General features: G+C 46.5%; 1 protein-coding gene across 3 annotated transcripts in view; it reads right to left on the bottom strand.

The window, feature by feature from the left end:
- The window catches only part of selenoi (selenoprotein I), a 100877-nt gene that overhangs the window by 69850 nt on the left and 18454 nt on the right, over nt 1-12573 (bottom strand). For 2 of the 3 annotated variants that reach the window (XM_045695485.1, XM_045695483.1), the window contains exons 4-5: nt 11568-11642; nt 6302-6564 (exon numbers count right to left, since the gene is read on the bottom strand). In XM_045695485.1, coding sequence (XP_045551441.1) covers nt 6302-6564; nt 11568-11642 — 338 coding nt within the window. The remainder of the gene's footprint in view (nt 1-6301; nt 6565-11567; nt 11643-12573) is intronic. The other variant, XM_045695484.1, reaches the window with a different exon arrangement.

Raw genomic sequence — 12573 nt, 5'->3', positions numbered from 1 at the left:
TTAACCAGACCATCCCCTGGCATGGCACAGTGCTATATTAACCAGACCATCCCCTGGCACAGTGCTATATTAACCAGACCATCCCCTGGCACAGTGCTATATTAACCAGACCATCCACTGGCACAGTGCTATATTAACCAGACCATCCCCTGGCATGACAGTGCTATATTAACCAGACCATCCACTGGCACAGTGCTATATTAACCAGACCATCCCCTGGCATGACAGTGCTATATTAACCAGACCATCCCCTGGCATGGCACAGTGCTATATTAACCAGACCATCCCCTGGCACAGTGCTATATTAACCAGACCATCCCCTGGCATGACACAGTGCTATATTAACCAGACCATCCACTTGCACAGTGCTATATTAACCAGACCATCCACTGGCACAGTGCTATATTAACCAGACCATCCCCTGGCATGGCACAGTGCTATATTAACCAGATCATCCCCTGGCATGGCACAGTGCTATATTAACCAGACCATCCCCTGGCATGGCACAGTGCTATATTAACCAGACCATCCCCTGGCACAGTGCTATATTAACCAGACCATCCCCTGGCACAGTGCTATATTAACCAGACCATCCACTGGCACAGTGCTATATTAACCAGACCATCCCCTGGCACAGTGCTATATTAACCAGACCATCCCCTGGCACAGTGCTATATTAACCAGACCATCCCCTGGCATGGCACAGTGCTATATTAACCAGACCATCCCCTGGCACAGTGCTATATTAACCAGACCATCCCCTGGCACAGTGCTATATTAACCAGACCATCCCCTGGCATGACACAGTGCTATATTAACCAGACCATCCCCTGGCATGACACAGTGCTATATTAACCAGACCATCCCATGGCATGACACAGTGCTATATTAACCAGACCATCCCCTGGCATGGCACAGTGCTATATTAACCAGACCATCCCATGGCATGACACAGTGCTATATTAACCAGACCATCCCCTGGCATGGCACAGTGCTATATTAACCAGACCATCCCCTGGCATGGCACAGTGCTATATTAACCAGACCATCCCCTGGCATGGCACAGTGCTATATTAACCAGACCATCCCCTGGCATGGCACAGTGCTATATTAACCAGACCATCCCCTGGCATGGCACAGTGCTATATTAACCAGACCATCCCCTGGCATGGCACAGTGCTATATTAACCAGACCATCCCCTGGCATGGCACAGTGCTATATTAACCAGACCATCCCCTGGCATGGCACAGTGCTATATTAACCAGACCATCCCCTGGCATGGCACAGTGCTATATTAACCAGACCATCCCCTGGCATGGCACAGTGCTATATTAACCAGACCATCCCCTGGCATGGCACAGTGCTATATTAACCAGACCATCCCCTGGCATGGCACAGTGCTATATTAACCAGACCATCCCCTGGCACAGTGCTATATTAACCAGACCATCCCCTGGCACAGTGCTATATTAACCAGACCATCCACTGGCACAGTGCTATATTAACCAGACCATCCCCTGGCATGGCACAGTGCTATATTAACCAGACCATCCCCTGGCATGGCAAAGTGCTATATTAACCAGACCATCCCCTGGCACAGTGCTATATTAACCAGACCATCCCCTGGCATGACACAGTGCTATATTAACCAGACCATCCACTGGCACAGTGCTATATTAACCAGACCATCCCCTGGCATGGCACAGTGCTATATTAACCAGACCATCCCCTGGCATGGCACAGTGCTATATTAACCAGACCATCCCCTGGCATGACAGTGCTATATTAACCAGACCATCCCCTGGCATGGCACAGTGCTATATTAACCAGACCATCCCCTGGCACAGTGCTATATTAACCAGACCATCCCATGGCACAGTGCTATATTAACCAGACCATCCCCTGGCATGGCACAGTGCTATATTAACCAGACCATCCCCTGGCATGGCACAGTGCTATATTAACCAGACCATCCCCTGGCATGGCACAGTGCTATATTAACCAGACCATCCCCTGGCATGGCACAGTGCTATATTAACCTGACCATCCCCTGGCATGGCACAGTGCTATATTAACCTGACCATCCCCTGGCATACCACAGTGCTATATTAACCAGAACATTCCCTGGCACAGTGCTATATTAACCAGACCATCCCCTGGCACAGTGCTATATTAACCAGACCATCCCCTGGCACAGCGCTATATTAACCAGACCATCCCCTGGCACAGTGCTATATTAACCAGACCATCCACTGGCATGACACAGTGCTATACTAACCAGACCATCCCCTGGCACATTGCTTTATTAACCAGACCATCCCCTGGCATGGCACAGTGCTATATTAACCAGACCATCCCCTGGCATGGCACAGTGCTATATTAACCAGACCATCCCCTGGCATGGCACAGTGCTATATTAACCAGACCATCCCCTGGCATGACACAGTGCTATATTAACCAGACCATCCCCTGGCATGGCACAGTGCTATATTAACCAGACCATCCCCTGGCATGGCACAGTGCTATATTAACCAGACCATCCCTTGGCATGACAGTGCTATATTAACCAGACCATCCCCTGGCATGGCACAGTGTTATATTAACCAGACCATCCCCTGGCACAGTGCTATATTAACCAGACCATCCCATGGCACAGTGCTATATTAACCAGACCATCCCCTGGCATGACAGCAGTGCTATATTAACCAGACCATCCCCTGGCATGACACAGTGCTATATTAACCAGACCATCCCCTGGCATGGCACAGTGCTATATTAACCAGACCATCCCCTGGCATGGCACAGTGCTATATTAACCAGACCATCCCCTGGCATGGCACAGTGCTATATTAACCAGACCATCCCCTGGCATGGCACAGTGCTATATTAACCAGAACATCCCCTGGCATGGCACAGTGCTATATTAACCAGACCATCCCCTGGCATGGCACAGTGCTATATTAACCAGACCATCCCCTGGCATGGCACAGTGCTATATGAACCAGACCATCCCCAGGCATGGCACAATGCTATATTAACCAGATCATCCCCTGGCACAGTGTTATATTAACCAGACCATCCCCTGGCACAGTGTTATATTAACCAGACCATCCCCTGGCACAGTGCTATATTAACCAGACCATCCCCTGGCATGGCACAGTGCTATATTAACCAGACCATCCCCTGGCATGGCACAGTGCTATATTAACCAGACCATCCCCTGGCATGACACAGTCCTATATTAACCAGACCATCCCCTGGCACAGTGCTATATTAACACACTACCCCTCTGTTAAGAGAAGTGGTGTTAACGAGGAGTGGAAACTCAGGATAGTAGACAACGAGGACTCTGTCAGCTAATATAAGTCTAGAACAGTATTGGTACAGGGCAACCCCCCAAACAGTTTCAGCTGGACTTTCACCTAATCAAAGAATTAGCTCAGCAGGAGAAGCACTCCCTTGAGAAAGACACCCCCCACCGCGAGCGGGTCAGACCAGACCTCTTCATTATATAACGCCCCACAGACCTCTTCATTATATAACGCCCCACAGACCTCTTCATTATATAAGCCGCCCCACAGACCTCTTCATTATATAAGCCGCCCCACAGACCTCTTCATTATATAACCCCACAGGCCTCTTCGTTATATAACCCCCGGCCTCCGACCCCACCGACCTCTTCATTATATAAGCCGCCACAGACCTCTTCATTATATAACCCGCCACAGACCTCTTCATTATATAACCCGCCACAGACCTCTTCATTATATAACCCGCCACAGACCTCTTCATTATATAACCCCACAGGCCTCTTCATTATATAACCCCACAGGCCTCTTCATTATATAACCCCACCGGCCTCTTCATTATATAACCCGCCACAGACCTCTTCATTATATAACCCGCCACAGACCTCTTCATTATATAACCCGCCACAGACCTCTTCATTATATAACCCCACAGACCTCTTCATTATATAACCCCACAGACCTCTTCATTATATACCCCCACAGACCTCTTCATTATATAACCCCCCCAGATATAACCCCCAGACCTCTTCATTATATAACCCCCCAGACCTCTTCATTATATAACCCCCCAGACCTCTTCATTATATAACCCCCCAGACCTCTTCATTATATAACCCCACAGACCTCTTCATTATATAACCCCACAGACCTCTTCATTATATAACCCCACAGACCTCTTCATTATATAACCCCACAGACCTCTTCATTATATAACCCCACAGACCTCTTCATTATATAACCCCACAGACCTCTTCATTATATAACCCCACAGACCTCTTCATTATATAACCCCACAGACCTCTTCATTATATAACCCCACAGACCTCTTCATTATATAATGCTCAAAAAAATAAAGGGAACACTTAAACACATCACATCCTAGATCTGAATGAAAGAAATAATCTTATTAAATACTTTTTTCTTTACATAGTTGAATGTGCTGACAACAAAATGACAAAAATAATCAATGGAAATCCAATTTATCAACCCATGGAGGTCTGGATTTGGAGTCACACTCAATATTAAAGTGGAAAACCACACCACAGGCTGATCCAACTTTGATGTAATGTCCTTAAAACAAGTCAAAATTAGGCTCAGTAGTGTGTGTGGCCTCCACGTGCCTGTATGACCTCCCTACAACGCCTGGGCATGCTCCTGATGAGGTGGCGAATGGTCTCCTGAGGGATCTCCTCCCAGACCTGGACAAAAGCATCCGCCAACTCCTGGACAGTCTGTGGTGCAACGTGGCGTTGGTGGATGGAGCGAGACATGATGTCCCAGATGTGCTCAATTGGATTCAGGTCTGGGGAACGGGCGGGCCAGTCCATAGCATCAATGCCTTCCTCTTGCAGAAACTGCTGACACACTCCAGCCACATGAGGTCTAGCATTGTCTTGCATTAGGAGGAACCCAGGGCCACCGCACCAGCATATGGTCTCACAATGGGTCTGAGGATCTCATCTCGGTACCTAATGGCAGTCAGGCTACCTCTGGCGAGCACATGGAGGGCTGTGCGGCCTCCCAAAGAAATGCCACCCCACACCATGACTGACCCACCGCCAAACCGGTCATGCTGGAGGATGTTGCAGGCAGCAGAACGTTCTCCACGGCGTCTCCAGACTCTGTCACGTCTGTCACGTGCTCAGTGTGAACCTGCTTTCATCTGTGAAGAGCACAGGGCGCCAGTGGCGAATTTGCCAATCTTGGTGTTCTCTGGCAAATGCCAAACGTCCTGCACGGTGTTGGGCTGTAAGCACAACCCCCACCTGTGGACGTCGGGCCCTCATACCACCCTCGTGGAGTCTGTTTCTGACCGTTTGAGCAGACACATGCACATTTGTGGCCTGCTGGAGGTCATTTTGCAGGGCTCTGGCAGTGCTTCTCCTGCTCCTCCTTGCACAAAGGCGGAGGTAGCGGTCCTGCTGCTGGGTTGTTGCCCTCCTACGGCCTCCTCCACGTCTCCTGATGTACTGGCCTGTCTCCTGGTAGCGCCTCCATGCTCTGGACACTACGCTGACAGACACAGCAAACCTTCTTGCCACAGCTCGCATTGATGTGCCATCCTGGATGAGCTGCACTACCTGAGCCACTTGTGTGGGTTGTAGACTCCGTCTCATGCTACCACTAGAGTGAAAGCACCGCCAGCATTCAAAAGTGACCAAAACATCAGCCAGGAAGCATAGGAACTGAGAAGTGGTCTGTGGTCCCCACCTGCAGAACCACTCCTTTATTGGGGGTGTCTTGCTAATTGCCTATAATTTCCACCTGTTGTCTATTCCATTTGCACAACAGCATGTGAAATGTATTGTCAATCAGTGTTGCTTCCTAAGTGGACAGTTTGATTTCACAGAAGTGTGATTGACTTGAAGTTACATTGCGTTGTTTAAGTGTTCCCTTTATTTTTTTGAGCAGTGTATAACCCCCAGACCTCTTCATTATATAACCCCCCCAGACGAGCCAACAGTCCAGCACAACAACACCCCCTCAACCAGACAACACAACAACACCCCCTCAACCAGACCCAGACAACAGTCCAGCACAACAACACCCCCTTAACCAGACCCAGACAACACAACAACACCCCCTTATCCAGACAACAACACCCCCTTAACCAGACTGTTTACTGTTCATTTTTATTGTTCATTTCACTTTTGTTTATTATCTACTTCACTTGATTCGGCAATGTTAACATATGTTTCCCCTGCCAATAAAGCCCCTTGAATTGAATTGAGAGAAGCCAGAAGGATGAGGTACAGTGTCTCCTACTCACCACTTGGCTGATGTCATAGCCCCAGGGCAGGAAGAGGATTCCTGTGTTGTATTTCTCCCAGTGAGACAGGATGAATGAGAATAGGACCACCCACAGGATGTAGTACAACGTGGCCACGCCCACACCGCTTGGGCCACGCCCAAATATGGAGTAGACGGTGGCCACGAAGAACACACAGGCCCAGCTGTCCAGGCCGTGGTCAAACAGCTCCCCCAGTGGCGTGGAGGAGTTGGTACGCCTCGCCTGCTTACCATCCACACCGTCTGTCACGGAGAGAGACAGAGAGTGAGAAGAGAGAGAGAGAGGAGAGAGATTGAGACACAGAGAGAGACAGACAGAGTTTGGACAATTAATGGACACCGCAGTAGGGCCGTCTCCTATATAGACATCCTATGTGTTTTAATTAAATCAACTATATTCACTGAGCTGGTCTGATGCTTTAAGCACTATTTGATGAAATAATTATAAAAAACACACAAATGACTAGAGGGAGTGCGACCACAATTGATTTAATTTTGCCGGGATCACATTTGCTGCGCCATGTTAAAAAAATGACAGTGAGTGACTGACTAGCACCCGCTGTCTTGCTCTCCTCCCTGCTGCAGCGACCACCACAGAACATCAGAGTGTACAGTCATAGCCAACATTTTTGAGAAAGACACAAATATTAATTTTCACAAAGTCTGCTGCCTCAGTTTGTATGATGTCAGTTTGCATATACTCCAGAATGTTATGAAGAGTGATCAGATGAATTGCAATAAATTGCAAAGTCCCTCTTCGCCATGCAAATGAACTGAATCCCCAAAAAAACATTTCCACTGCATTTCAGCCCTGCCACAAAAGGACCAGCTGACATGTCAGTGATTCTCTCATTAACACAGGTGTGACTGTTGACGAGGACAAGGCTGGAGATCACTCTGTCATGCTGATTGAGTTCGAATAACAGACTGGAAGCTTCAAAAGGAGGGTGGTGCTGGGAATCATTGTTAACTGCAAGGAAACACGTGCCGTCATCATTGCTTTGCACAAAAAGGGCTTCACGAGCAAGGATATTGCTGCCAGTACGATTGCACCTAAATCAACCATTTATCGGATCATCAAGAACTTCAAGGAGAGCGGTTCAATTGTTGTGAAGAAGGCTTCAGGGCGCCCAAGAAAGTCTGTCATGTGCTTCTCAGCCAAGGGAGTGGGTTCACTCACAATTTTGCCTAAAAACACAGCAATGAATAAAGAATGGTACCAACACATCCTCCGAGAGCAACTTCTCCCAACCATCCAGGAACAGTTTGGTGATGAACAATGCCTTTTCCAGCATGATGGAGCCATAAGGCAAAAGTGATAACTAAGTGGCTCGAAGAACAAAATATCAATATTTTGGGTCCATGGCCAGGAAACTCCCCACGCCTTAATCCCATTGAGAACTAGTGGTCAATCCTCAAGAGGCGGGTGGACAAACAAAAACTCACAAATTCTGACAAACTCCAAGCATTGATTATGCACTTCTCAGCAACGGGTGTGGCTGAAATAGCCAAATCCACTCATTTCAAGGGGTGTCCACATACTGCTGGTGATCAAGTAAACATTTGAGAACTTAGTCCTACTGATCAAACAACCATGAAAAAGGTAGACTCTCTCTCTCTCCCTCAGTTATACACATCAATAACCATTAAAAGGTAGACTCTCTCTCTCTCCCTCAGTTATACACATCAATAACCATTAAAAGGTAGACTCTCTCTCCCTCAGTTATACACATCAACAACCATGAAAAGGTAGACTCTCTCTCTCCCTCCCTCAGTTATACACATCAACAACCATGAAAAGGTAGGCTCTCTCTCCCTCCCTCAGTTATACACATCAACAAACATGAAAAGGTAGGTCTTTCTCCCTCAGTTATACACATCAACAACCATGAAAAGGTAGGCTCTCTCTCCCCCTCCCTCAGTTATACACATCAACAACCATGAAAAGGTAGGTCTCTCTCCCTCAGTTATACACATCAACAACCATGAAAAGGTAGGCTCTCTCCCTCCCTCAGTTATACACATCAACAACCATGAAAAGGTAGGCTCTCTCCCTCCCTCAGTTATACACATCAACAACCATGAAAAGGTAGGCTCTCTCCCTCCCTCAGTTATACACATCAACAACCATGAAAAGGTAGACTCTCTCTCTCCCTCAGTTATACACATCAATAACCATGAAAAGGAAGACTCTCTCTCTCCCTCAGTTATACACATCAACAACCATCAAAAGGTAGACTCTCTCTCTCCCTCAGTTATACACATCAACAACCATGAAAAGGTAGACTCTCTCTCTCCCTCAGTTATACATATCAAACAACGATGAAAAGGTAGACTCTCTCTCTCCCTCAGTTATACACATCAACAACCATGAAAAGGTAGACTCTCTCGCTCCCTCAGTTATACATATCAAACAACGATGAAAAGGTAGACTCTCTCTCTCCCTCAGTTATACACATCAACAACCATCAAAAGGTAGACTCTCTCTCTCCCTCAGTTATACACATCAACAACCATGAAAAGGTAGACTCTCTCTCTCCCTCAGTTATACATATCAAACAACGATGAAAAGGTAGACTCTCTCTCTCCCTCAGTTATACACATCAACAACCATGAAAAGGTAGACTCTCTCTCTCCCTCAGTTATACACATCAACAACCATGAAAATGTAGACTCTCTCTCTCCCTCAGTTATATACATCAACAACCATGAAAAGGTAGGCTCTCTCTCTCCCTCCCTCAGTTATACACATCAACAACCATGAAAAGGTAGGCTCTCTCTCCCTCAGTTATACACATCAACAACCATGAAAAGGCAGGCTCTCTCTCTCCCTCAGTTATACACATCAACAACCATGAAAAGGTAGGCTCTCTCTCCCTCAGTTATACACATCAACAACCATGAAAAGGTAGGCTCTCTCTCCCTCAGTTATACACATCAACAACCATGAAAAGGTAGACTCTTTCTCCCTCAGTTATGCACATCCATAATATCAACAACTAATGCTTGCCAGAGCAAAATGAGCTAAAATGTAACGAAGGAACATTAGATAAACAGGCTGAAACCTTTTCAGCAAGTTGCACTGATAAACGATGGGGAAGAGTAGCCTGCATGCATATTTATTTATCTAACCTTTATTTAACTTGGCAAGTCAGTTAAGAACAAATTCTTATTTACAATGACGGCCTAGGAACAGTGGGTTAACTGCCTTGTTCAGGGGCAGAACGACAGATTTGTACCTTGTCAGCTCGGGGATTTGATCTAGCAACCTTTCGGTTACTGGCCCAACGCTCTAACCACTAGGCTACCTGCCTGCCTCTAACCACTAGGCTGCCTGCCTGCCTCTAACCACTAGGCTGCCTGCCTGCCTCTAACCACTAGGCTGCCTGCCTGCCTCTAACCACTAGGCTGCCTGCCTGCCTCTAACCACTAGGCTGCCTGCCTGCCTCTAACCACTAGGCTGCCTGCCTGCCTCTAACCACTAGGCTGCCTGCCTGCCTCTAACCACTAGGCTGCCTGCCTGCCTCTAACCACTAGGCTGCCTGCCTGCCTCTAACCACTAGGCTGCCTGCCTGCCTCTAACCACTAGGCTGCCTGCCTGCCTCTAACCACTAGGCTGCCTGCCTCTAACCACTAGGCTACCCTGCATGCTTCTGTCCCAACCCACGTTTTGACAACTGAATGGGAACTTGCCTGCCTCAAATCACCCATTTGATCGATGCCAAATACATTTGATTGACATCTATGAGATATGCTGACTGTGGATAACAGCCGTTCAAGTTTAGCACAGCTAGCTAGCAAAGTTATTCACATTTCTTGCCTAGCTAACTAAATGACACCTGCATTTCTAGCTGCAGCCACAAAAAAACAATATGAGAGGAAAAGTTGGTTACTCACCCACTCCTCCAATGTCATGCCATCCTCCCAGCAGCTAGCTAGCGTTTTAGCTCAATAAAGACCTACATAAATAGATACGCTAGCCTATTAGCCACGTTATGACTGACTTGTGATCATTGCTCTTGCTAGTTCGATTGTATATAGATTGTATTGACGTTCCCAGCCTTAGTTACAGTCGTCCGTTTTTGTCCAGAATATTGAGTCATTGGAAGTGAAACAGTGCATTTTGATTGGAGGCAGCAGACGATGTTCCAGGCCAGCTGGGATTTACAACCTGCTATTTGGACTACCAAGAAATTTATTGTGAACTATATGAATCATGTGTTTAACTGCATCCATCTATTCTGCCAACGTCTTACTGTACGTCATGGAACGTTGAGTCACATAGAACCCATTTTTAAAACCTCTTATAAAGTTGGTTTTGTAGCATAAAACTGGGAATTTTATATTTTTGACTGATATTGTGATTGTCTGTTTCATATCTGCAAAGTAGTTAAAACACTGTCAGTTCCAATTTAAAAAGTCACCATTGGCCTCAAAGTGAAATTCCTGTGTGGTTTCCTTCCTCTCCAGCTACTGAGTTAGGAAGGACGCCTGTATCTTTGTAGTGACTGGGTGTATTGATTCACCATCCAAAGAGTAATTAGTAACTTCACCATGCTCAAAGGGATATTCAATGTCTTTTTTTAATTATTTTTACCCATCTACCAATAGGTGCTCTTTGTGAGGCATTGGAAAACCTCCCTGGTCTTTGTGGTTGAATCTGTGTTTGAAATTCACTGCTCGACTGAGGGACCTTACAGATAGTTGTATGTGTGGGGTACAGAGATGAGGTAGTTACTCAAACATCATGTTAAACACTATTATTGCACACAGAGTGAGTCCATGCAACGTATTATGTGACTTGTTAAGCACATTTTTACTCCTGAACTTGTTTAGGCTTGCCATAACAAAGTGGTTGAATACTTATTGACTCAAGACATTTCAGCTTGTTAATTTCTATTATTTTGAGGGGGGAAAAATAAAAAAAACTGTGTCACTTTGACATCATGGAGTATTGTGTGTAGGCCAGTGACAAACAAATCTCAATTTAGTCCATTTTAAATTCAGGCTGTAACACAACAAAATGTGGAAAAAGTCCAGGGCTGTGAGTACTTCCTGAATGCTCGATAAGATAAAGAACACTTGAAAAATCTAATTTGCCTCGATGAAATCCATGAACTAGTGAATTGTTGGATAATAATGAAAAACAGGTGTCATATAGAAAACTCAATTACACGTTCGTTACAGTTTTTTCATGTGACGCCAATGAGACAACTTACCTAGCGTACACACACAGCAGTACTCACCCAGTGTATACGCCAGGAAGTTGAAAAGTCCTGCAGCGACCCAAACCCAGCTTGGCACATGACTGTATCCTTCAGCTAACACACATACACACACACACACACAGAAATCAGTTACTTTGAGCAAAAAGAAGTCTACATACATTGCATGACCAAAGGTATGTGGACACCTGCTCGTAGAACATCTCATTACTAAATCATGGGCATTAATATGGAGTTGGTCCCCCCTTTGCTGCTATAACAGCCTCCACTCTTCTGGGAAGGCTTTTCACTAGATGTTGGGACATTGCTGCAGGGACTTTCTTCCATTCAGCTACAAGAGCTTTAGTGAGGTTGGGCACTGATGTTGGGCGATTAGGTTTGGCTCGCAGTCAGCGTTCCAATTCATCCCAACGGTGTTCGATCATACTGAAACAGGAAAGGGCCTTCCCCAAAACTGTTGCTAGAAAGTTAGAAGCACAGAATCATCTAGAATGTCACTATGTTGTAGCGTTAAGATTTCCCTTCAGTGGAACTAAGGGGCCAAACCCGAACCATGAAAAACAGCTCCAGACCATTATTCCTTCTCTAGAGAACGGGTTTCCACCACTCCAGAGTCCAATGGCGGGGAGCTTTACTCCCCTCCAGCCGACGCCTTGCATTGCACATGGTAATGTTAGGCTTGTGTGCAGCTGCAAGGCCATGGAAACCCATTTCATGAAGCTCCCAACGAACAGTTCTTGTGCTGACGTTGCTTCCAGAGGCAGTTCGGAACTCGGTAGTGAGCGTTGCAACCGAAGACAGAAGATTTTTACAAGCTAGGTACTTCAGCACTCGACGGGTCCCGTTCTGTGAGCTTGTGTGGCCTACCACTTCACGGCTGAGCTGTTGTTGCTCCACTTCACAATAACAGCACTTACAGTTGACTGGAACTAAGGGGCAGCAAATTGGGCGAACTGACTTGTTGGAAAGGTGTCAACCTATGACGGTGCCACATTGAAAGTCACTGAGCTCTTCAGTAAGGCCATTC

Source organism: Salmo salar, chromosome 15 (genome assembly GCF_965601325.2).
Source record: "Salmo salar chromosome 15, fSalSal1, whole genome shotgun sequence".
Lineage (NCBI taxonomy): Eukaryota > Metazoa > Chordata > Actinopteri > Salmoniformes > Salmonidae > Salmo > Salmo salar.
This window is presented reverse-complemented; position numbering and strand designations above follow the sequence as displayed.